The following is a 25,832-nucleotide window of genomic DNA, read 5'->3' on the forward strand; positions in this document are numbered from 1 at the left end:
AAGGCGTGATTCTGCACCTGTGCGGTCGCCCCTCTCAGTCCTGGAGACCCCGGCATGGAAGGAGTGTGGAGATTTAGAAACAAATCGGAAACGCCTTCCTTTAACTGGGCACCATGCTGCAGGTGGAGGTGTTTGTGTGTGACTGGGAGAGGGTGGATTCGTAAAAATCTGCACCCCTTTTTTACAGCACCCCGCGCTCTGGCCAGTAGAGCTCCCGTGTCCCTACCTGCTGGAGCAGAGGGGCGAGGATGGGGGCCGAACGAGCCAACCCGCCTCAACACGCAGCACACATGGTTTATTCGACCGTGTTTCCCAGGCTCTGGTTCGGCTCGATTTATAGGGTGCTCACGGAGAGATTAATGGGCCTTTTCCAAAACATGATTACCTTGGCAGCCGCCTGGGTTCCGGGCACTCGCTGCCGTTGAGTTATTATCGGGAGCGCGGCGCGAGGAACCCGCTGCCGCGGGGGACGCTGAGCTGTGCCCAAGCTATGTGGGTCAGCAGCTATTTTCATCCGTGATGTCATGGCGAATGCCCGTGGGACAGCGCCAGCGGAGCTGGAAAGGGGCCTGTCTCCGGATCGGCGCTGCACCGCACTGCGGGCACAGCGCACTCTCTCCGACAGGGTCCCTGGTGCTCGCGTGCCAGCTCATTCATTCAGATTTTCAGCGGTTCAGATTTTTTTTTATTGTCATTGGAGCGTTAATTCCGGCAGAGAGGAATTACAGGTTGCAGGTGTTTGGCACACATTTGGCAGCCAGTGGCAGCGATCATGTGCCAGGCACCTCTTGTGCCAACCGTGGTTTTAATGTGTTGGCTGCTATATGACTCCTGACTCCTGACTCCTGACCCCTGACCCCATGACCCATGACCCATGCCCCCTTGGCCTCTCTGGTCAGGATGAATGCCTGTTCCTGAAACGGAACCCCCTCTCCTGTCTGTTGTCCTTGTGGCCTAAGCATTGTCTCAGTGGGGTCTGGTCTCCCTGGCTGACAGCCCTCTGGAGAGTGTCAGTGCCATGGACTGGCTGTGCACACTGCTCCTGCAGGCACGGCTGTCACCCTGCCCTGCCTCTCGTATGGAGACAGGAAGGGCAGAGGATGTGCCAGTCTTATTGGCATGCACAGCCTTAACCGTCAGAGGCTGGCCTCTGCCCATCGCCATGCCAGTGCTGCGCAGACCCAGCAGGGAGCCCTGTCTCTCTGACACGGCCAGTCCAAGGCTGTCTGTCAGACGCTGAAACTGAAACAGGCGCGACCCCTGCCTTGAGTCACTCCGCATGCCAGTGTCGCTGCAGTCTAGAATAACACGAGCTGGGAAATTCTAGACTGTTAAACAGAGCGGTAATGCTAAATATAAAGATGGTTTGAAAAAGAAGTCATTCACAGTCGCCCCAGTGTGAAACATCTGCTGTATTGCCAAACGATCAGCAGTTCACTTCACTGATTGAAAGATCCTAAAGCCGTGTTGTCTCATTTGCCTAAGAAAGGCAGAGGGCGTCTCTTATTGCAGGCCTTCCTCACAGTGGTGCTTCAGAGTCATTCCTCACGGTTGCTGCTGACTGTGACAGAGTGCCAGGCTTTCCAGCTCCTTTTCAAGTGATCCCAGCCGAAGCGTCTTCTTCCGCGCTCCTCCTGAGAAATGTCGGGAGCTGCACGCCTGAGGTCACCCCTGCCTGACGGCGGGAGTGTAAGGGGATACTGTATGCGCGTGAGTCAGGCAGGGCTGGTTCGTCTGTCTCAGGTGACCTCACTGCCCGGCCAGCCGCTGGGGGGAAGCGGGTGAGCTCATCGTTTCGCTGAAACTGTGTGACGGTGCGCCTGGCTCTACGGTGGCGCTGATCAGGAGTCTGGGATACTGTTAATCATTCACAGCCCATGCCGGTTCCCGGAAAGGCCAACCTGTATTTTCCTTGCAGATATGGTGCACGTCAATGCCAGCTCAGCACGGGCTGAGTGTTTGATTCCTAAACACGGCGGGCGCCTTGCGTGACTCCTGACGCTGTTGTGCTGAGGCAGGGCCGAGACGGCGTCGGGACTCGATTGATGAGTTCTGACCCGGTCCTGTGCAGTGGGGGCACTGATTGGTACTCCCAGCACAGGATCTGTTTCAGTCAGCCTGGGAACCAGTGGGGGTGTCAGAGTGGTGGGGGGGGGGGGTTCGAAACCCCATCTTTCCCTGCAGACTGTCCTTGTCGCAATCCCAGCAGCTCTCACTGTGTCTCTCTCGTCTTGACGCTTTCTGAAATTTGAGATTTCCCTGCCAGAGGGAGACGGCTGGTTCACCAGTTCACACCGGTGCATGTTATCATCCCTCGGGCTGAGATCGTGGACACCAGTGCGTGAGGATATGGCTTGGCTTAGCTCTGTGTGCTGCTCTTTGTGTCCTGTCCAGCCTGGGGACAGTAAGTGGACACGCTTGCCCAGAGCACAGAGGCTGCCTGGCCTGTGACGTAGCGCAGGCGGTGAAACTCTCAGAGCTGAGCTTGCACACCTGTGCCGCTGCCAGCCCTGAAGCAGCGTGTCACATGGACACAGCCGAGCCTGCTGGTATCAGCTTTCACTCTGTGTCAGGACCGTTCAAGTACACGGTATGAGTCATCGCTGTCTGCGGTGATCGCCTGATTTGTAGTGTCAACAATTACAGAGGGACTCGGAGGTAAGAAAAAGTGAAAGCATTTGTAATCCTTGAGTTCCTCTTCTGACTTCTGACCAGGTTTTATGATTTATCGGCACAATTATAGATTAGATGATTCCAAAGGAATGTTAACGACGTTTGTGACCTATTTTCTGACCTATCCTAATTTTTCTAAACTCTCTTGAAAAGGATAACAAATTATGTTATCCCTCTTGTAAGACCTAGTGGTTTTCTACACGTAACTAATTACCATTCCAGAAGGTAAATAAAAAGAACGCTGTATGGTTAACAGTGATTTATGTGTACTTTGCTTGTCATCACAGGAGTAATTTTCCCTGATGAAATATCAAACCTCTTATTACAAACTTACTTTGAAATGTAGCTGGTGTTTCAGCTCAGCACCCAGACAGTGGAAACTCTTTTTTATCTCATGAGCACAGCTAAGAGAATTATTGGACTTTCCACTCAGTGCTACTGCAAGAAGCTCTTGAATTTGGCAAGTATTTCAGTCCATGTAGTCCGTTTGCTAGTCAGCAGTTAACTGATCCCAGAACCTCATCCAGCCGTTTCTTCAGAGAAGTCAGGGTATCGGCTTCAACAACATGACTGGGCAGCTTGTTCCACACCCCCACAACCCTTTGTGTAAGGGGGTGCCTCCTGTACTCAGTTTTGAATGCACTTCCACTTTACTTGCATTGGTTTAGAAACCTGTAGTGAATTAGATTCAAAGGCGTGCTAATCACCTCCCTGGCTGCCTGGGGGTAATGCTGAGCTAAATCGGGGCACAGCAGGCTGTTCTGTGAACTGGCTCTCGTGAGTCTGCTCCCAGGGCCCAGAACGTGACCCGTGCAGAAACCATGTGGGCCGTTGCCATGAGAACTCCCCTCCATGCTGGCTGGGATCTGCTGGGATCCCAAAAGTGGGAAAAGCCTGAGAGACTGATTCCCATGGAAGGAGAAGTAGGATCAACAGGGAAGTACCGAAAGAACTGACTTTGCTCGTTCTTGAATGTTGATTGCACGAGAGGTTGAGGTTATGATTCCTGCCGATTCTGAATTGCTGAGGTCCACATTTCCGTAGCCTGTTAGGGGGATGGTGGCCGGTGGAGGAAATGACTGAGGATCTGGGGGAATTAAATTCTCCACACTGGGAAAGCACCCGAGATCAGTAACATTGGAGCTACACAGGACTTGTGAAGGTTTTCTTAAGGAAAACAAGTAATGAAGATATTTTTAGATCATAGACATTATAGCATACGTACATTTTATTCCATGTTGAGTGACAGGCCCATCATGTAGGATGTCCTGTGTGCCTGCTGTTGGAGGGCAGAAGTCACATGACCGAAGGGCGAAGCTCCTCTGCCCTCATTGTTGCTGCTCTTTGTGGTGTGTTAAGAAAGCTTCTGTCCGGAGGAGACAACAGGATGAGTTCCCAAGCTTGTTTTCCACTCGCGCGCAGACGTTTCCTCCTTTCCTTTACAGCCCACCCACATAAACACCAACTAGTTAGGAAACAGCAGTGTCTCTTGCTGGATTTCAGCTTTTGTGCTGGTACACGTTCACATGTACGTTAGATTCTTCGTCGGGGCAAATTGCTTAACGTGTCCTCCCTTTTGCTGTAGTTTTGAAAATAAAAGCATGTTGAAAAATTCCTCCTATTCTGCGTTTATTTTGATGTTCAATATTGCAGTTCCTAAGCAGCACAGTGTGGTGCAGAGACTCCCTGTTAAAACACCATGCGAACAAAGAGCTGTCGGCTCAAAAGAAGGGGGTGCTTGTGAATAACACGCCTTCTGCAAAGAACAATGAACTGCCTTGACCTTGACCTCCTCGTTTGACGTGATTTCACAAAGAGTAACACGGAAAAACATCTCCTTGAAGATCTCAATACAGAACTCAAGGCTCCAGTTGATGTGCGTCTATTGAAAAGATACAGGTCAAGATACAGATCAAGGCGCTGAAAAATACAGTATCGCAGTAAATCCTATTCATTGTTAACCACGTGAATTTCCCTCACCTGTCACCTGGTGAGCACGCTTACTGCACAGCCAGCCCCTGACTGGCCCCTGTGGACTCTCCCAGTTCCACCACATCCCATTAACCTTCCCTACGTCCAGAATCGAAACACAGAATTCACACTTTGTTGCCACAGACTGTTAGACGGGCACGGGATATGTGTCGTCACGACAAGGGACCGATACAAGTGCCACCGAAAGGGCCGAAACGTAGGTTTTCAGGGCACTCTTCTTCGGCCTGCTCTGACGGGGATCGTGGGGAAGACACCCCAGGAAACAGCCCGTTCGTCTCGCTTTGCAGCTGGCGTGATCACGCGGCCGGTATCTCCCAGTTTAAGGGGGGACGTCAGGAAATCCCTGGAACACGGATCTCAGCAGTGGCCTTGCCGTTGACTCCCAGAAGTTTTAATCACTTCTCGCGCGATGCTCGCCCGCGGTTCGCTGCCGTTCCAGTGCGTCTGATGCCTGTTAGTGGGGGCGAGGTACCGCGGCCGCGCCGGGTCAGCGCCTGCAGAAGCCGAACTCTTGCCCTGTTTTCCTGCGGGGGCTGACAAACTCAATCCATCGGCATCGCTCTGGAACGGCCACCGAGCGGTTGCCTTCAGACACCGCCGCCCTGGCAGGCCGTGATCTGATAACGCCTGTTGCTCGGGGAGCCGGGGGGCCCGAGACCCTACGCTGCCCCGTCTCTCCCACACGGGGTCTGTGATCCCACACACCAGCCAGGGGATCTTCTAGGCCTCAACCTCAGGAGCAGGACTCGGCCTTCCCAGGCGTTTCCCAGACTCTGAAGGTGCCAAGGCGAGCAGCGATAAGGCAGCGATAGAACGTGCAGGACTGAGATTTGTACAGAGTTCTTTTGGCTACAGAAAATGGATGCTTTTGTCTGTGGTAGAGCTGCGAAAAAGAAAGAAATGGGGTAGTTTCTTAGACAGAGGGGGGCGTACTGTAGGAGGGTAGGGCTGAGACTTGTCATTTCCATAGGTCTGTAGCAGAAGAGCAGAGTTCTGTTAATTTAATAGTTAAACAAGGTCTAGATCTTGAGAGTGAGAACAGAGACCAGGTAAAGGAGAACCGTGTGTTTATCGTCCTTTTTTATTTTTATGCACTTGTTAAAATGTGTACCTCGCTGATTTTAGATGCACTGCATGTCGTCCCTGTTGGAAATCAAACTCTTGCCCAGAACATTGCACTGTGTGGAATTCAGTCCTCGCAAAGAAACAAAACACTCCTGAAGCACCGGTCTGCACAGAGAGGATCACATGGCAGGCCTCAAGTCTCAGAAGAGCACTGGAGCCTGGTGCACTAGATGAGCTTGTTAGAAAGAGTTTCCTGTATAGATCCAGGAGAAAAATACTCCAACTGAAACAATGAGAAAACTTCTTGTGGGTACAGAGTGCCAATACATATGCCTGCAGCTTTAAATATGCTATTGCAACTGATATTGTTACAGAGAATTTCTTATGGGAGTGCATTTTGTGGCCCAGAATGAAGGTTTGCGATCTGTCCTGCTCAGGTGACTGGTAGGAAAAGCTGCAGACGAGATGCCGTTCAGCTCATGGTGCTTCTGTTTTTTAAGAGCTAATCCCGGGGTCTCCTCCAGCCTGTTCTTGAAAGGAGTCAGGCTATTGGCTTATGCATGAAAGCCCCAGCCCTGTATACAGATGTACGTGTGCGAAGGAAAGGCTTTACTCTCCTGATTAAAGGCTCAGGCGTACAGAAGTCGCAGATGAGAGTGAGGTCGGCCGCACTGCGTCAAGGACACGAGCTGGGCCCTTCAGTCAGCCCGCTGGGGGACCTCGGGAGACTCTTACCTGAGAGGCCGTTGTCCAGAGAGGCCATTGTCTGGACAGGCCTGGTTCCCTCTCATCCTCAGTGATCAGGCTCCTACCCACAGTTCCTTTTCCCCTCTCTGCTGGGTGTAATTCGGCCCCTCTCGGCAGGCGCACAGCTATGATATAACTCCCGGCCGATCGGTACAGTAGGATAATTTTAGCGGATGGGAATGTACAGTAGCTGCTCTGTTAATGGGCAGCGCTGAGTGAGGAGGCGTGTGCTGGCCGGGGGCCGGGAGTCTCTGAGGCTCTGAGAGACTGGCGAAAGAGGAGAGTGTTCCTGTCGTCAAGCCCTGGCTGCCCTGCGGGTTTCGACAGCTTGTGACTGAGGGAGCGCGGTCGTCGGGGTGCTGAGGTCCTGCACTGGGCTGCGTGCCTGCGTCAGACCACCGAGGCACACTGAGACACGGCGCTTTTTAAAGCGCGGACTTTGTTTTCGTGACGTACCATCTTCAGGCGGAGCAAGGGCGTCTGGCTCCTGACAGGAAGGTCGCGGGTTCACTCCCAGGTACATCGCTTGCTCCAATTCCTTCCAGACGGCTCCCAGGTCCAGTCAGCCTGCTTTCCAAATGAGTGCCGGGGGTTAATCCTTCCAGAGGTAACAGGCTGGCCGCAGCGTGATGCTGACCGCATCACCTCCACCTCCAAGAAATATGGCCGCCCTTGCCCCCCATTCCCCCATGGGCCTTGATGGCCTGATAAGGGGCCTACCTACCTACCTACCTACCTACCTACCTATTATCTTCAGGCCCACTGGGAGTCTGCTCTTGTGTTGGGTGGGGTTTTCACTGGGAGTTCTAGGGAATGGCATCCTTGCCAGGCTCTGACCCTGCCACGGGCAGCCAGGAGAGAAGGGGCTCGTCCGGGTGTGCGTGCGTGTGCGTGTGTGTGCGTGTCCGTGTCTGTGCGTGACTGTCCTGGGTGTATCCTGCCTTGGGCCCGTTGCTTGCTGGGATAGGCCCTGGCTCCCTGTGTCCCTGAATCGGATGAGGCATGCCTGGTACTAAACCTGCGGACCTGAAGTCTCCTGTCGGGTCTGGACTCCGGCAGCCGCGAGCGACTGGAGCCTGTCTCCCGCGCGCGCTCCTTTGTCTCCCCTGCTCCTTTGTCCCCCTCTCCCCCCGGCTCCTCCCCCCTGCTCCAGCTGTTTTTGTCTCCCTTGCCCCTCTCGTACCTCTTTTGTCTCTCCCTCCCCTCCCCTCCGCTGCGGCGGAAAGGGGGATTAGCCTGGCACACGGCGCAATTAGCTTAAACACCCCTCACTCCGGCGTGCAATCTCCTAACAGGCAGTTAACCCCATTCAGGGGAAAGTGTCTCCCTTCAATGGGATTGCGGTTCAATGAGAACCTCCGTGAGCCGATTAGATTACTCCGGCTCTGCCAGCCGGCCGCTGTCAGGACGCCGAGCGGAAAGACAAGCTGTGCAAATCCAGTTAAGGAGACACGAGGAGCCGCGTCCTGAAACGGGTGTCGCTGCCTCTGCGGAGGGATTATCCGGGTTTGGGCACGAGTCCCCCCTGATTAACACGCTGGCTGTGTCGTGCGTTCAGGGGCTCTCCTGTTGCCTGGGAGAGAGAGTTAAGGGGTGCTGTGCGGGGACACGCTGAGAGAGGCCACGCGGGCCGCTCGCTCTGGTGGGCTGGTGTCCCACGCGGGCCGCTCGCTCTGGTGGGCTGCTGTCCCACGCGGGCCGCTCGCTCTGGTGGGCTGGTGTCCCACGCGGGCCGCTCGCTCTGGTGGGCTGGTGTCCACTTTTCCCTCTGGGAAGGGGCCGGCCTGAAGGTCGGGATTGGGTCTCGGGGTGGACGAAACGGCATCGCCGTGCGCCGTCCAGCCCGGCCCAGCTCGGCAACAGACTGATCCGTCAGGCGCGTCCTCCCTGTTGCCGTGGAGGCCGTCGGGAGCGGAGACCGTTGTTTTTCGGAGTGGGGAAGAGGTGTCACGGACCAGGTCACATTCCCACGAGAAACAGCATCGCAGGCAAGGTGGCTAATTTTAGCCCCTCCCGCTCCTCGCTCTCGACAGGCGCTAAACCAGCCGAGGGTGTGAAGGGCGTGTTGTGGTGGCGCTGGGGGTAGTCGAAAGGTAGTTTCTATCGATAACTCGGCTGTGCGGGGCAGGCTCTCCAGGCTCTGTGACTGGTGTGCATGTCCCCGGGCAGAGCTCTGAGGCGCAAGAGAGCGTCCCCTCGACTCTGAGCCAGGAGAACGCTCTCCCTCCGGCTGGGATTGCTCAGCAGTCTGGTGCCCTGCTGTTGCCCCGCCTCCAGGGGGGCGTTAGTGAGCAAACTTCCTTGCCCAGGTTCAGCTGCTGCGTGTTTCCCCAGCCCCCAAGGACGCCCCGGGCCGTCAGGGGCCAGGCCGAAGCCCGAGTGGCCGGGATGGGTCTCGTGGTGGACGGCTTCTGTCCAGCCGGAACGCGCTTGGCGTGCACTCGGTGGGCACAGCCCCCGCAGGAAGCACTGCTGCTGTTCGTTCAGTCACCTCAAGACATTCAGCTCTGCAGTGAGACAGCACCCCTCCCCAGACAGTTGAAACTGTCAACAGAAATACCTAACTTTACATGTAGCAATTTACCCGTCAGCTCTGGAAACCTCACCCAGAAAATTCCTTCCTTTTCGTCTTATTTAACGCCTGTTTATACCCATTAAGAAAGGGGGTGTCACGGGGGCCCGGACTTCGGAGGACTGGGATCCTATGCGAGGCTCTTCAGAGAGGAAGGTTTGGAGTAGAGATGGGATGCGAAGACGTGGTCGAGTACAAAAGCCGGGTCCAAAATCCGGGAAGGCGTCTAGGGTGCATCGGTACCAAATCGGGAGGCGAAGGCGCAGTCGAAGGGAAGCGTAGAGTCGAAATGCTGGGAGTCTAATAACTAGACTATGAGGGTTGGGAATGTACAAGTACGAAGCTCAGGGAGGAGACCTCAATCGTGAGCAAGGAAAGGAAGACTGGTGAGCGTTTCAATAGTGCTGAGAAGATTGGTGCGTGGACGTTTTGGGAGAGAAGAGCTCGTGGGAATGCGGGAGCGCTTACACGCGCGAGTGCGATTCGTGACGGGGGGGTGTTGCTCTTTCCCAGAGTGACGAGGTTAGTTCTCGTTAGCTGCGCTGCTGTGTCTTCTGAACAGGGACGTACTGACGACGCTCGGCCCCAGCATTGCTCTTGTTCACACAGACTGCGTGACACAGCAGGTCCAGGAGTGTCACAGAACGTTGTCCGTTAGAAATAAGGCCACGCGGGGAGCCGTGGATCTTGAGAGATATCCGGCCTCGTTCTGGATTTCGCACTGCATGGACTCTGCTGACCGTGTCCTGTGAATGTTGATTATTCTCTGGAAAATGCAAGAATCCTGGGTGTTTAAATCTTATTTGTGACTCAGTGATTCTGCAAGTGACTGAGTCCGTGTTCCCTAGAGCTGACAGATGGCTTTTCTCACTAGAATTTTAGCGTATTGATTTCTCCTTCCAGTAAGGGTGGCTGATTGTGTTTTTAAATGAGGTTTGTTGATTTTGCGTGAATATGCAAGGATAGCAGGAGGAACAAGGTGCCTCAGAGACAGAAAGCATTCGCTCCCGGAGGGCTGAGCTCCATTACAGATGAAAAGACGGGAGGTTTTACCAGATCTATCAGGCTTTACATTTACAGAGCAATTGGGTCTGGATATACACTGCTGCCAAGCAATTGTTAAAGTGGTGTAAACACAGGGCCGTGAGTAAGCAGAGAGTGAGGAATGACCGCAAGGAGAATTGCTTGCGTGTTCTTCATCAGAGGGATGGGTCTGTCTCTGCCAGCCACGCACCTCTTTCACAGGCTGATACAGCGATGGGGTGAATACTGCCGTGAGGCATGCTGGGTGATGTAGTTCTGGATGCTTCACTGCAGCTTGCAGGCTGGCTGTAAGCCATGCAGGACAGTGGGGTCTGTGAATGCAGCTCCCTCCTACCCTCCCGAATATATCATCCGCTGGGCTTTGAGAGGGAGCCGCTGAACGAGCTCCAGATTTTGCGCGGGCCGGTGCACGAACGCGAGGTTAGCCTGTTTCTGTTTCTCCTGTCTCCGGCTGCACCCCGACGGGGCTGTTCCCTGCGATGCTGAGCTCGCTGTCAGGAGCGGCCCCAGGCGGGCGGAGGGAACGACCGGGCAGCCCTGAAGGAAAGGGAAGGCCACCGGCCAGCGCAGGGCAGTCACTCGGGAAGCAGGAGTTCCTCCAGGCTCAGTGGAAGAAAAGCAGCAGATAGAAAAAAGCGGAGCTGGAATCTGTGGACAGTGTTCTTCTCCCTTGTCTTATCCTTTTGAATAGTTGCATCCTACTTTAAAATCTGGTCTTTTGGCTTTCCCGCTCCCACACTTTATCCTTAGTGGGTTAAACAGTTTTTATTTTAGTCAGTCCTTTTTAGTACTGAGCAGTTTCTCAGAGCAACTCAAATCGACAGTGTGCTGTATGAAACTGTGTGAAACTGCGTGCCTTTCGTTAATAAGTACCCAGGTCTTACAGTCCAATTACATGATCTTCCAGCCACTCTGAACTAAACAGCTCCATCATTCACACTCCACTGCTCTGGCCTGTGACACTTTGTCGCTCTGGGGCAGGTGTGCTTGTTCTTATAATCCACAGTGCAGAGGACTGCAGCCGGAGAGTGGCACAAATTCTTTCTGTGTCTTTTAAAAGAAAGAAGCGACTGGCAATTAAAATTGACTGTCTTGTAACGGCAGTGGGCTTGGCCCTGCTCCAGCACCGCACGCTCTGTTGATCACGCCGCTGAGCGCCAGCCTTTCTCCCTCGTCTGTGACCCCAGGTCTGCGCGGGTCACCTGAGAGGGCACTACATGCTTGGAGTGAGAGCAGCTCTGAGCAGCGCCTTGCTGTTTGTCTGCCAGCTCTCTCCTCGCTTCCCATAATGCTGTGGAGATTTAGAGACGGTGTTTTTGAGCAGAATGTGCCCCCAGTGACGTCAAGTGCCCACTAGTGTTTCTTTGTACGAAGTGATTTTCTGGTTTCCTAGTTTATTTCTAATCCCACCGATTACTGCTTTACAGACAAAGAGCTATCCTTGCTATAAATCACAGGGGCACAGGTGGGCATTGCCGTCCCTGTGTCTAATCCAGGGATTTACGATGTGCTTTCCCGTTTTCCACCCGCAGTGTGGGGTGTGCCGTAGTGTTGTGGTCAGGGGGAATTCAGTAGATGTTGGTTCTAATGTAATGAGGATAAGGGTGGCAATAGTGTTGAATGGAGGGATTTAATGAAACCCAAAGGGGTGTTTTCTGTGAGACCGAAGGGGCATTAAATCACAGTATGGAATCGGGACGTTCCCAAACGCCCAGAGTGTTAGTGGACATTTTTCTAAGTGCGTTTATGACTGCACGTGAACAGCTTATCGGGATGTCAGATCAATTTTTCCCTTAGATTTATTTTAGCTTGTTGAAGTCGTTTCATATGTGCTGAACGGAAGCGTCTTGGTATTTTAAGGTACCCTAAGGTTTTCAGACTGTGAAATTGCAGCTTCAGGAGCTGTGAAGCATTTCCAAAGCGAGACTGGCTCTCTCACAGACCCGTTCACCAAGGCACAGGTGTCGCCTTTGCGTGAAGAGACAAGAGCGCGAGAAGAGAGCAGCTCTGTACTGTAAGACAGCACAAGGCCAGCCGGTCCGAAGAGTGGCCTGCTGTCTGTCTTTAAAAATACCCTTGCATGTCCCGAAAGACACTCGCCGAATAGCCCCGCTGTGCAGTCTGTGGCAGTGCCATTCTGTGAGCACCGTGGCGCCGGGCCAAGAGAAACAGGATTAAATTATCCCAAAATTAAAAGGGCGAATCTGCCTTGTCTGCATTAACAGCTGTTTGCATTTCTCTTCAGCCGTGTATATGTGCCATCCATTTATTTTTATAACCTGTTTTTATTAGCCCGGTCGGGTGGCTGTCAGGGGAAGATGGTGCTTTAGTGCTAATTGCTCTGCAGTCTGAGAGGTGTCAGCGGAGCGAGAGGGGGTGTGGGGGAGGGGAGTGGGGGTTCCTCGTGGACTGTCTGGGCTGGAGCTGGAGGGGGGGGGGGGTGTGAGTTAATGGAAGTGGTGGGGGAGGGCCTGGCCCTCCCAGCTGCTGCACACGGTGACACAGGTGCAGAAACGGGGGCCGGTGGCCGCTGATTGCACAGCGTGAGCCTGTGCAGGCCTGCCCCGTTACGGGCTGCTTATTAAAATTTCACTGGGGGGGGCTGAGGAGGAGGGGGAGGGGGTGTCTCTGTCTGTCTCGGAAGCTGCTACACGCCGGGGTACGAAACACCAGGCCTTCCTCTGCCACCCTCCTGAGCTGAGGAGGAGCACGAGGACAGCGCGCCTGTGCGAGATGGAGGGCGGAGGGAGAAGAGACTGCTTGTGCGACTCATGCGTGTGCGGGCCACGGCGCAGGACGGTCCTGTTGCTCTCACAGAACGTTTCCCCAGCCTTCTGAAGCTGGGCAGGGTTGCTGGTGGGGAAAAATAATAATAATTCCTTACACTTCTATAGCGCTTCTCTAGACACTCCATTCCACCAGTGTGCAGCCGGAGTGCACCAGTACTCTCCCCATGCACCAGCTCTCAGTGGGGAGGAGAGCAGAGTGATGAAGCCAGTTCAGAGATGAGGGATTATTAGGAGGCCATGACTGGTAAAGGGCAGGGGGAAACTTGTATCGGCAATAAACTGAGCTGATCACAGCACCATCTTTAGCAGTTTCATGATTGGTAGCTGAACAACTCCTATGAGACTTGAAGCCAGTGTGCTGTGGTTTCTTCCCAGGGCTGTGCACTGGTGCCCGTGCTGCACACATGCCAAGACGGGTATTGTCATTGTCCTGTTCCGCAGGGCATGTAATGATGCCCTGTGGCTCCAGTGCGCAGGAGGTATGGCGATTGGCCAGAATTACATTTGCATTGGTGGTGAGAGTGTGATGATGAGGGGGGGGTGTGCAGGTGGTGAGAGTGTGATGATGAGGGGGGGTGTGTGCAGGTGGTGAGAGTGTGATGATGAGGGGGGGTGTGCAGGTGGTGTGAGTGTGATGATGAGGGGGGTGTGTGCAGGTGGTGAGAGTGTGATGATGGGGGGTGTGTGCAGGTGGTGAGAGTGTGATGATGAGGGGGGGTGTGCAGGTGGTGAGAGTGTGATGATGAGGGGGGGTGTGCAGGTGGTGTGAGTGTGATGATGAGGGGGGGTGTGCAGGTGGTGTGAGTGTGATGATGAGGGGGGGTGTGTGCAGGTGGTGAGAGTGTGATGATGAGGGGGGGTGTGTGCAGGTGGTGTGAGTGTGATGATGAGGGGGGCGTGTGCAGGTGGTGAGAGTGTGATGATGAGGGGGGCGTGTGCAGGTGGTGAGAGTGTGATGATGAGGGGGGGTGTGCAGGTGGTGAGCATGATGATGAGGGGGGCGTGTGCAGGTGGTGAGAGTGTGATGATGGGGGGGGTGTGCAGGTGGTGAGAGTGTGATGATGGGGGGGGGTGTGCAGGTGGTGTGAGTGTGATGATGAGGGGGGGGGTGTGCAGGTGGTGAGAGTGTGATGATGAGGGGGGGTGTGCAGGTGGTGTGAGTGTGATGATGAGGGGGGGTGTGCAGGTGGTGTGAGTGTGATGATGGGGGGTGTGTGCAGGTGGTGTGAGTGTGATGATGGGGGATGTGTGCAGGTGGTGAGAGTGTGATGATGAGGGGGGGTGTGCAGGTGGTGAGAGTGTGATGATGGGGGGGTGTGCAGGTGGTGAGAGTGTGATGATGGGGGGTGTGTGCAGGTGGTGTGAGTGTGATGATGGGGGATGTGTGCAGGTGGTGAGAGTGTGATGATGGGGGGGGTGTGCAGGTGGTGAGAGTGTGATGATGGGGGGGGTGTGTGCAGGTGGTGAGAGTGTGATGATGGGGGGGGTGTGTGCAGGTGGTGAGAGTGTGATGATGGGGGGGGTGTGCAGGTGGTGAGAGTGTGATGATGGGGGGGGTGTGCAGGTGGTGAGAGTGTGATGATGAGGGGGGCGTGTGCAGGTGGTGAGAGTGTGATGATGGGGGGGGTGTGCAGGTGGTGTGAGTGTGATGATGGGGGGGGTGTGCAGGTGGTGAGAGTGTGATGATGAGGGGGGTGTGCAGGTGGTGTGAGTGTGATGATGAGGGGGGGGGTGTGCAGGTGGTGTGAGTGTGATGATGAGGGGGGGTGTGCAGGTGGTGTGAGTGTGATGATGAGGGGGGGTGTGCAGGTGGTGAGAGTGATGATGAGGGGTGTGTGTGCAGGTGGTGAGCATGATGATGAGGGGGGCGTGTGCAGGTGGTGAGAGTGTGATGATGGGGGGGGTGTGCAGGTGGTGAGAGTGTGATGATGAGGGGGCGTGTGCAGGTGGTGTGAGTGTGATGATGGGGGATGTGTGCAGGTGGTGAGAGTGTGATGATGGGGGGGGGTGTGCAGGTGGTGAGAGTGTGATGATGAGGCGGGGTGTGCAGGTGGTGAGAGTGTGATGATGGGGGGGTGTGCAGGTGGTGAGAGTGTGATGATGGGGGGGGTGTGTGCAGGTGGTGTGAGTGTGATGATGAGGGGGGGTGTGCAGGTGGTGTGAGTGTGATGATGAGGGGGGGTGTGCAGGTGGTGAGAGTGTGATGATGAGGGGGGGTGTGCAGGTGGTGTGAGTGTGATGATGAGGGGGGGTGTGCAGGTGGTGTGAGTGTGATGATGAGGGGGGGTGTGCAGGTGGTGTGAGTTTGATGATGGGGTGGGTGTGCAGGTGGTGTGAGTGTGATGATGAGGGGGGGTGTGCAGGTGGTGAGAGTGATGATGAGGGGTGTGTGTGCAGGTGGTGAGAGTGTGATGATGAGGGGGGTGTGTGCAGGTGGTGAGCATGATGATGAGGGGGGCGTGTGCAGGTGGTGAGAGTGTGATGATGGGGGGGGTGTGCAGGTGGTGAGAGTGTGATGATGGGGGGGGTGTGCAGGTGGTGAGAGTGTGATGATGAGGGGGGGTGTGCAGGTGGTGTGAGTGTGATGATGAGGGGGGGTGTGTGCAGGTGGTGAGAGTGTGATGATGGGGGGGGTGTGCAGGTGGTGAGAGTGTGATGATGAGGGGGGGTGTGCAGGTGGTGAGAGTGTGATGATGAGGGGGGGTGTGCAGGTGGTGAGAGTGTGATGATGAGGGGGGTGTGCAGGTGGTGAGAGTGTGATGATGAGGGGGGTGTGCAGGTGGTGAGAGTGTGATGATGGGGGGGTGTGTGCAGGTGGTGTGAGTGTGATGATGAGGGGGGGTGTGCAGGTGGTGTGAGTGTGATGATGAGGGGGGGTGTGTGCAGGTGGTGTGAGTGTGATGATGGGGGGGTGTGCAGGTGGTGAGAGTGATGATGATGAGGGGGGGTGTGCAGGTGGTGAGAGTGTGATGATGGGGGGGGTGTGCAGGTGGTGAGAGTGTGATGATGAGGGGGGGTGTGCAGGTGGTGTGAGTGTGATGATGAGGGGGGTGTGCAGGTGGTGAGAGTGTGATGATGAGGGGGGGTGTGCAGGTGGTGAGAGTGTGATGATGAGGGGGGGTGTGTGCAGGTGGTGAGAGTGTGATGATGGGGGATGTGTGCAGGTGGTGAGAGTGTGATGATGAGGGGGGGTGTGCAGGTGGTGAGAGTGTGATGATGGGGGGGGTGTGCAGGTGGTGAGAGTGATGTTGATGAGGGGGGGTGTGCAGGTGGTGAGCATGATGATGAGGGGGGCGTGTGCAGGTGGTGAGAGTGTGATGATGGGGGGGGTGTGCAGGTGGTGGGAGTGTGATGATGAGGGGGGGTGTGCAGGTGGTGTGAGTGTGATGATGGGGGATGTGTGCAGGTGGTGAGAGTGTGATGATGGGGGGGGTGTGCAGGTGGTGAGAGTGATGTTGATGAGGGGGGGTGTGCAGGTGGTGAGAGTGTGATGATGGGGGGGGGTGTGCAGGTGGTGAGAGTGATGATGATGAGGGGGGGTGTGCAGGTGGTGAGAGTGTGATGATGAGGGAGTCAACATCCTGTCCTTCCTCTTCCCTTTAACAAGCAAGCCCAGATCATGAAATGATGGATCACTTTTCCTTACACGCTAGTCTAGGAAACATCTTTCAGTTTCTGTGTTTTGGTTTATTTTTGGCCCAAGACAAGAATAATGCTGAACACCTCAGAGTGAAGGGACAGCCCCCCCCCCACTCATGTTTGCATCCAGGGTCTCACTTGCACCCCCTTCTGTCTCTGCTACATATGACAGGGCTGTGAACAAACTGAGCCTGGTGAGCCCGTTTGATCTATATCCTGCAGCTGATCATCAGAACGTTTTCCTGCAAGAGCTGTTTTAGTCTGCAGTAATCACTGTGTCATTATGAAGTTAACGAGGCAAGAGATATTGCACTCTCTCCACAACACTTTCCAACCTTATTTTTTATTACTTATTTTAATCACTCGTATCCTGCTGATCCTTGGGTTTCTGTGAATTACCACAATGAAATACGTTCCGAAATACTTGCTTTTTTTTTCGAGCAGGGGAAGCATCTCGGATTTTTAAGTAATTTTTTGAGAATGTTATTGACTCATGGCGAAAGAATACGTACGACAGGACTTTACAACCTCAGACATCTAAAACAGTATGTACTCGCACATAACAGAAATATACATTCCAACTTGCTCAATAGAAATGCGAATCATTTAAAAAATTTGTTAAAAGTAAACACTCAATAGATGTCTTTGCAGGACCTTATTTTTGTTTTCTCCAGTGAGTATAGCAGAGGCTCGAACCCCAGCTCCTCCGCCCTCTGTTTTCCAGAGCTCCTCTGCCTCCTCTCTCCCAGGGAGTCATTTTCTATAATAATGGCCAGTCAGACTGCATGCCCTCCTTTAACAGCCCCGTGTTCCTCGCCCTCCAGGGGGCGCCCTGTACCTCATTATTGCTCACATCCCGTCACAGACATCAGGGATGCCGTAGGTCGTGAAACCTGGGGTGGAGGAAGATTTGGGTGAAAAGGCCTGGAGCAATCGTGTTTTCACCTGTCAATGTATAGTTCTTCGATCAATACAGCGGCTTCGCCGGAACAGTAGGCTGTCGGGGGGAGGGGTGTTTTTCCCCAGTCGGAAGATCTTCTCAAATGAGGGGGTGACTTGTGCCGCCTAGCTGGCGTGGGCAGGCTGCTGGGGAGCCCGTGTCTCTCGCAGAGTCCTCAGGATCGACAGACCAGCTGAGTGAACGCCCTGCCTGGGCTGGGTTGTTTGAATGGCTAATTGCACATCAGCACACGCTGAGTGGGGAGTGGGGGGGGGGGGGTGTCGGCGCCCAGAGGAAGCACTTCAACTGCTACCTTGACAAAAGGAAAAGCACTCGAATTAAAAAGCTCTTTGTGAGAAAATTCTTCAGAAAAAAAACTAAGCCGTGCGTGCCGTGTGTGACTTCCTCGCAGCTCTGGAGTGTGGATGATGCAGGAGCAGGCAGGGCGATGGGCTGGGAGAGGGCGTGTGTGTGCCAGAGCCCCTCGGCACAGTCTTCTTCGCTGGGGACGCCTGCACCCCAGGCTGGCTGCTGGAAGAGAGTGGCAGACCTTCCATTCCTCTCGGCGTTACTGTGCATGAAGAGTGACCCTCTGAACGCCTTTTCGCTGTGCTGTGTGTCTGCACTGGGACGGCCGGCATGTTTTGGCCTCACATGGGAAACAAAAGGGCAGAGGGAGAAGGAAGGCTTCGATCATACCGCATTTCTCACACAGCGCCGAGTGACAGTGTTGTTGTTATTCAGGGCAGATGGTTTCAGCATTTCCCTGAGGAGTTTCTTCTCTTAGTAATTATACCTGCGACTCTTTGTCCCAGAATCCAACACTTCCCCATAAACAGCTCGGGAAGCAGCGTTTGCATGTAGAGAGCAAGATAGGCAACAGGTAAAAGACACAGGGATTCACCCCTGAAGCACCCTTTGCGTCTCAGATAATACGCAGGCGGTAAAGAGTGTTGCAACTTCTTATTCATTCACCAAAGCATTGTACATGCCCTTTGACCTTTGAGATCACTTTATTGGCCATATACAATTTCTTGTATTAGGAATTTGTCTTTTCGCAGACCCCAACTTGCTCTCCATGAGACACACAGACAGGGAGAGAGCCTTGGGTCAGAGCGCAGGGTCAGCCATTGTACAGCGCCCCTGGAGCAGCTGGGGTGAAGGGCCTTGCTCAGGGGCCCAACAGAGTAGGATTCCTCTGCCGGCCGCGGGATACGAACCGGCATCCAGGCTGAGGGGGTGGGCTTGCTGCTCTGGTCTGCCCGCTCCGTGGTGACCCCGGTCTCTCTCTCTCTCTCGTTCCTGTGGCAGACGTGCCTGGAGCTGGAGCGGTACCTGCAGACTGAGCCGAAGAAGCTGACGGAGCTGTTCGACGAGGAGCTCGACTGCCTGCTGACCCCCGCCTTCATGAAGGGCGACAGCGAGGACCTGCAGGGGCCCCTGCTGGACAGCCTGCCCCAGCGGCCCAGCCCCACGCCCCTCCTGCGGGCCGCCCAGACCCCCGACCCCAGCGCCAAGGAAGGCGGCGGAGGGGTGAACGCCGCGCAGCTGAGCGCCGTGACCTCGCTGACCCCGCCCTCGTCCCCGGAGCTCGGGCGGCACCTCGTCAAGCCCGCGCACACTCTCACGGCCACCGCCGACGGCACGCTCACCCTCAAGCTGGTCACCAAGAAGGTGGGCCTGGGGGCCGCCAAGCTGGTGGCCGCGCCGGCGCTGCCCTCCTCCGCCAAGGGCACGCAGAGCGACGGGGAGCAGGGCGGCGGGGCGGGCGGCGCGGGCGCGGCGGAGGTCACCCCCGAGAACAAGAAGCGGGTCCATCGCTGCCAGTTCAACGGCTGCAGGAAGGTTTACACAAAGAGCTCGCACCTGAAGGCACACCAGAGGACACACACAGGTGAGGCTCACGCGCACACCCACTCCCACTCACTCTCCCAGTCACACTAACACGCTCGCTCCCACTCCCACTCACACGCTCGCTCCCACTCCCACTCACTCTCCCAGTCACACTAACACGCTCGCTCCCACTGCTACTCACACACTCACTCGCACTAACATGCTCACTCACACTCATTCACGCTCACTCGCACACACAGGTGAGGACTCACTCACACTCACTCAGACACACAGGTGAGGACTCACTCACACTCACTCAGACACACAGGTGAGGCTCACTCACACTCACTCGCACACACAGGTGAGGACTCACTCACACTCACTCACACTCACTCAGACACACAGGTGAGGCTCACTCACACTCACTCGCACACACAGGTGAGGACTCACTCACACTCACTCAGACACACAGGTGAGGACTCACTCACACTCACTCAGACACACAGGTGAGGCTCACTCACACTCACTCAGACACACAGGTGAGGACTCACTCACACTCACTCAGACACACAGGTGAGGCTCACTCACACTCACTCACACACACAGGTGAGGCTCACTCACACTCACTCAGACACACAGGTGAGGCTCACTCACACTCACACTCTCACACACACAAGTGAGGGCTCCCACGCTCATAGCTGTCTGCTTGAGTTCTCCATCCATCCATCTCCTAACTGCTTTACCCAGTATGGGGTCGCAGGGAAACCAGAGCTTATCCCACTCAAGCAATGCACAAGCACAGGGCAGGATGGGATACACTCTGGACGGGACGTCATTCCGTTGTCCGCACACAGACACACAGCAGGGCCGATCTCCCCAGAAACCAGTGCTTCCACTGTGCTACAGCGCAGTGTCGGTGCAGGAGGGGAGCACAAGCAGCGAGCAGCCCTCGAAAGGGCCCTAGACCCGAGTTCGGGGCCCGTGTTCTACTTCTACTCCCAGGGCAGGAAAGGAGTGGGAGCAAATGAAGTCGAGCTGCTCTCCTCCCCCCCCCGGGCTGGCATGCTTACTCCACCAGCCGTGTGTCTGTTAAAGCTGGGAAAGAGGTGATGTGCCCCTCCTGATGTCTGTGCAAGCTTTGGCAGATATGTTAGAAGGACTTGGAAAAACTATTTTTTTTTAAATTGTGCCATGCATTTAATGTCCCTGCATACAGTATATGAATATTTATTTTTTATTAATTTGTAAATTTGCTGATCAGTAGCTGTAATGAGTTAATTATTTATAAACAACAAATTTGCCCCATGAAATATGCAAGAGCCCCCTCTGCTCTAGCGTGGAGACCCAGTGAGCATTGCACAGGGGAAAAAAACAGAAGACACAAAGCTGACTGAGCTCATCCTGTAAAGAACAAATTGGAACAGAGATGTAATTAGCTTAATCCTCTTTTTTGGTTATTATTTCCAGAAATTACTGGTACAGTAAGATTAAGATTGGAACATGACTTAGAACTAGCCTGTATGGAAATTACATGGTCTTGCCAGGCATTCTGAAAGGCATTTCCGAAGCAGATAAGGAATTGTACAATGGGATTTTGGGGTAAACGATGTACTGCCTCTCTGTCTGGAAGCTCATTATATGCAACCAAAATTGGGAACTTCAGGAAAAATAATGGACCATAAATGGCTTTTACCCTGTGACTTTAACAACCTCCAAGATCATAATAGCTTGTTCTATCTCCAGTTGACTGAGAAAATGTAATTAACTACAGCACAGGCACCTGTGAGACTGGTGGGGGGTGGGAGGAATGGAGGGGGGGGAGAGGTTGCTAGGAAACCACATCAGCACCAGGCAAAAGGCAGTAATTGGCTGATTATGTGATGCTCTGGGTACCAGTCTCAGCCTGCTACACTGCTGTTCATTCGCCCCCCCCCCCCACTCCTCTATTTTCGTTGCCAGGCAACTGCATCACACTCCATGTGTGTGAGCCATAATTGGCTCGTGGTACAGTGTGTCCGTGGGTGCCTGATTCGGCCGGCTGCACTGCTGTCTCCTCCGTTTCTTTTCTTAGTTGCTAAGCGACCGCATCATGCTCTGTGGCTCCAGGGCTATAATTGGCTGGTGTTTCTGGTTGCCGTGGGTGCAGGTCCCAGCCTGACTAGCTGCTGTTGGGCCTCAAGGGATGGTGAGCAATTACTGGGAGTGGGGTGCGAGCTCTGTACTGTCTCTTGCACCTGCGTCCCTCCAGATCACTCTCTGCAGGCCTAACAGAAAAACAGGCTGCAGACAGCCTGGGATGAAAGATGAGCACTAGAGGGATGTCTGCTGCCAGGCCAGAAAATGGAATATTGCAATTTTAGGTAAAATATAGTGCCTAGGGCCACTAGGTTATATTTCTGATGGAACTGGAAAAGCAGACTGGAAGTTAATTGGATTTTGTGCACGCATATATTTTTTGTTCAAAAAGACATATTTATATAATTGTCTAAAGAAATGGGCAACATTGTAAATGCCCAAATACGTTTTAATCAATAGATGTGTAAAACAAATGATTCATTGATGACTAAAATTTAGGCGTCACCGTGCTCAGACGAAATCTGATTGCTAGCGAGCAGAATGACGCCATGAATTGTTTGCTTCTGAAATTGTCTTGATAAAATAGGAAAATGCAGGTTGGTCCTGCAATTGGGCTACAGGAAAGAAGCCATCCCTTTGTTTTCCAGGGGCTGTGGGGTAAATACAGTTCAACCATGAGTGTATTTAATCGTTCTGAATTAATCACAAACGTCCACAACTGGTTTATCACTTGATTAATTGAGGGAAGCATGTAGGTGTGATTGGATGTGGCTAGCCAGATGGAGTTGGTTCTCTTTTTGCAGAGGAATTTCTAAGATACTTGTTCCTTATCTTCCCTGAATGGCAGCAGTAGGAAGGCCACTGAAGCACATGTCCCATTATTCTGTGCTCACCGTCACAGTAATTGGTCTCCTTAGTCCCAAAATAAGCCTTGGATTTGCAGTTGCATTTCATCCCCGTGTTTTTGCACAGATTTTAAATAATAATAAATAATCCAGGATATTAGAAGGTTTAGCATTGACCCATCATCTTCAGACCTCTCCCCCTCAGTGTGCATCACCTTCACTCGAGTTCAGCTGATTGCATGAAGACTCCGGTGAAAAAGTGGTTTTCTTTTCTGCGGGCTGCTTTGACAAGGAACATGTGGATGATCCATAAGCAGGGATGGTGCTGTGATTGAAGGAGCGTGCAAGAGAGCAAACACAGAAGCGGGCAGCCCATGGCTGGACTGTCGCTGTGATGTAGCGAAATGACATCCGCGCTGTGCGGTGTGCACTCCCTGTTTGAGGAGAAGGGGGGTTTTCAGGTGTGTGAGAAGAACATGGTACATCTGCAGCAGTTAGCATCAGACCGTTTATTCAGGAAAAATTCACTTCTTTCGAATGAAGCTACCCCCTGTGTGTTTGTTCCTTTTTCCAATTTTGACTTGTTAATTAAAGTGATCGAGTGCAGCTTTAAATAATGTAGCTCTTGTTTTCTATTGTGCAGACAAATGGATTGTGTTGGTTTTAGTTGTAAGATATCTTTGCGTAATCATATGAACAGAAGAAGTTACGAGATGAGACTGTTCTGGATCCTTGGTAATTAGTAGTTAACTTAATCCCATCTCATCAAACTGTAAATCTCATCAAGCTGTTTCTTGAAAGAAGCGTTGATAGTGGCTTCAATGACATGGATGAGTAGCTTGTACCACACTCCCACCATCCTTTGTGTAAAGAAGTGCCTCCTGTTCTCAATTTTAAAAGCACTTCCAGGCAGTTTCCAGCAGTGCCCTCTGGTTCGTGTGTCACTGTTCATTCGGAAGAAATCAGAATCGGTACAGATTGAAGCAGCTGTTCTTTAATGTGTTAAATTACCCCCCAATATACATCACTACCCCACCCCCAATTAAAATTGCAAATCCCCTCCCTAGGGGTCTTGTCATCTCAGCTGCCCAGACAGGCAGACTGATCCCTGTCGGAGGGGCCTCTGGGAAACTGGGGAAAGTAAATGTGGCCGGCACAAGCTGGAGGAGACTGCAAAGATAACATTGTCTGGCAGCTCTTTATGGACGGCCCTTGTTAACTTTTCAAGACACGAGTCTGAAAAATACAGGTGCGGAAAACAGAATGGTGTGAGGAATCGTACAAGGGCCTGGATTGAAATGGGCCGTTTTAATGCATCTCCGCACAGAGCTTTGAAGGCCGCCCGCTGCCTGCGCGCGAATGTGTGTCGTACTGAGGATCATGGGAGAAGGGGGCGGGCCTGAGGTGCGCTGTGACGTGATTGGCTGTTTCCCTCCGCTCTCCCCGCAGGTGAGAAGCCCTACAAGTGCTCGTGGGAGGGCTGCGAGTGGCGCTTCGCCCGGAGTGACGAGCTCACGAGGCACTACCGGAAACACACGGGCGCCAAGCCCTTCAAGTGTAACCACTGCGACAGGTGAGGCTCGCGCAGGCCGACGCCAAACCCGCGCCCACACATGGCTGGAGTGCGGTTCCTGAAGCCCTCCCCTAACACTCCGCAGGCCGGAGCCGACTTCTGGGTCTCGGGCACGCTGGGCCGACTCGTGCTTTGACGGCAGTCGGCTCCTGTCCATCGCCACCCTGCTTCGTTCACACGAACGCATCTTGTAACGTGTCGAACGCACGGGATAAAATGAAAAAAAAATGCATTAAAACAGCTTCTATAGAAATTAGAATAAAGACTCGTGGAGTAAATAGCAGACATTATTTCAGAAAGTGACACAAAGGAATTGGGTATATACCACTTATGCATACGTAGCCATAAAAATGTACACAAATAGGATTTGTTTTCCATTATTTACGGTCATTTCATATTAAATTCCCCCCCTAAAGGTAGAATTTTGCAGAAGTCAAGTGTTACTTGTTTCTTGTAATCCGAGGGGAGTCTGTCCTTCTGCAGAAGGTTCCCAGGACAAGGAGTTCTGATTTTGTGATCTCATCGGAGTCTAATGTCATTGCTTATAGTCAGGTTGCCCGGCTCCGGTCCTCTGCCCCTAATTCCCTCTGCCTCCCAAGACTTCGGCCCACACACCGGCCCACACTTCTGATCCGCTTGCCCGTACCGCCCCCCCCCGAAGCAGCAAACACCCCCGCCCGCGAGCGTCACGCCGACAGGCTCTCCCAAAGCAGCGTCCCGAGAGACGCAGGCCACCCCCTGCTGCTTCCGCTGAGCGGTGCACCCCTTCCCTGAACCTCGCCCACCTTTCCTTGAGAAAGTGTCAGAGGCCCGCGGTTCTGTGAGCGGCCCCCGGGGGGGACGGACCCCCCCCCTGGGAGAGAGAGCGGTCAGCAGCCCCCGCGGTAGAAAAATAGCGACCTGTGTTCTTTCCGTCGTGATGGAGGCCTGTCAGGTGACACTGAACACTGACCAAACACCGCTCCTGCTGGCAGGAAGCTCGCCTGGGCTTTTATCTGCACCGCAGCAGAGGAGTGCTGCCCTGCGAGAGGAATATTATTGTTTTTCCTGTTCATGTTTCAGCTCCGTTCTTATTCTGAAACGCTGGGTGTGGTTCTGCCTCAGCCCAGCTGCAAAGCGAGGGAGAGAAATGGCCACCTCGTCCTGCGAGGTCATTTTCAGGGACAGTGACCAAAAATTCTGGGTATGGCTGGGCCAGATCTTGCAGTGTTTGTTGAAAGCATTCTCCCCTGAATAAGCCCTGCGCCCCGTATGGAAGAGCGAAGAGGCAGCGGGAAGGAGGCGGGGTGGGGGCTGGGTTTGTGTGTACTGGGAATGTCGGGCCAGGCTCAGCGCCGAGTGGCAGGGGAGCTACAGATGGTGTCCGGGAGACAGAGTGACAGAGCAGCTCGCTGGCTGGACGGCTGCAGGCTTCTGCCTCCATTATCCAGCTTCCCCAGGGGGGTTACAGTGGAGGAGAACCCTCTCAAAGCCTTGGAGAGGGGGCACAGTGTGTCACCCCCCCCGCGTCCACTGCATCGGCGTTAATCCCGGATAATCGTGAGCGGACGCCCCGCAGGCCCGAGGCTGCCCGACTGCGGGGCTTCCCGCTGGCCGCCCAGACCTGCGGAGGAGAGCCAGCTGGTGCGAAGGCCCCTGGCGGTGGCTGGCGGTGCCATCTGTCCCGCCGCCCTCCTGCTCTGGGCTGGGCGCCGTGCGCTCTCAGACACAGCCGGGGGGGGGAGGCGCAAGAAGGGAGGGGAGCAGGAGAGGCCGAGAGAACGAGGGACCTGGGGGGGGGGGGCATTCTGCTGCACGGTTTGGCTGTCGGCAGACGGGGTGACGGAGGCGATGGCAGTTCTGCAGACAAGCCCAGCCCTGTTCTCTCGCACAGGGTCATGGGAGAGGTTTTGCGGTCCTGCTGTTAGCAGAGTGGGTTCTGTAGCGCTACCCAGGACCGAGGATAATAGAGTTCAGATCTTCCAGGATGACATTACCGAAGATGCTGAATTTCACTAGCTTCCAAGGCTGAAGGTTTCTGTATGTTGGCACCACTTTCTCTTTT

At 54.0% G+C, this 25,832-nt stretch overlaps 1 protein-coding gene across 1 annotated transcript in view; it reads left to right on the plus strand.

The window, feature by feature from the left end:
• Positions 1–25,832, plus strand: part of klf7b (Kruppel like factor 7b) — a 36,610-nt gene that overhangs the window by 8,329 nt on the left and 2,449 nt on the right. The window contains exons 2-3 of the mRNA XM_088931118.1: positions 18,773–19,355; positions 23,665–23,788. Coding sequence (XP_088787244.1) covers positions 18,773–19,355; positions 23,665–23,788 — 707 coding nt within the window. The remainder of the gene's footprint in view (positions 1–18,772; positions 19,356–23,664; positions 23,789–25,832) is intronic.

The sequence above is a fragment of the Atractosteus spatula genome, chromosome 13 (genome assembly GCF_055471065.1).
Source record: "Atractosteus spatula isolate fAtrSpa1 chromosome 13, fAtrSpa1.hap1, whole genome shotgun sequence".
NCBI classification, from domain to species: Eukaryota; Metazoa; Chordata; class Actinopteri; order Semionotiformes; family Lepisosteidae; genus Atractosteus; species Atractosteus spatula.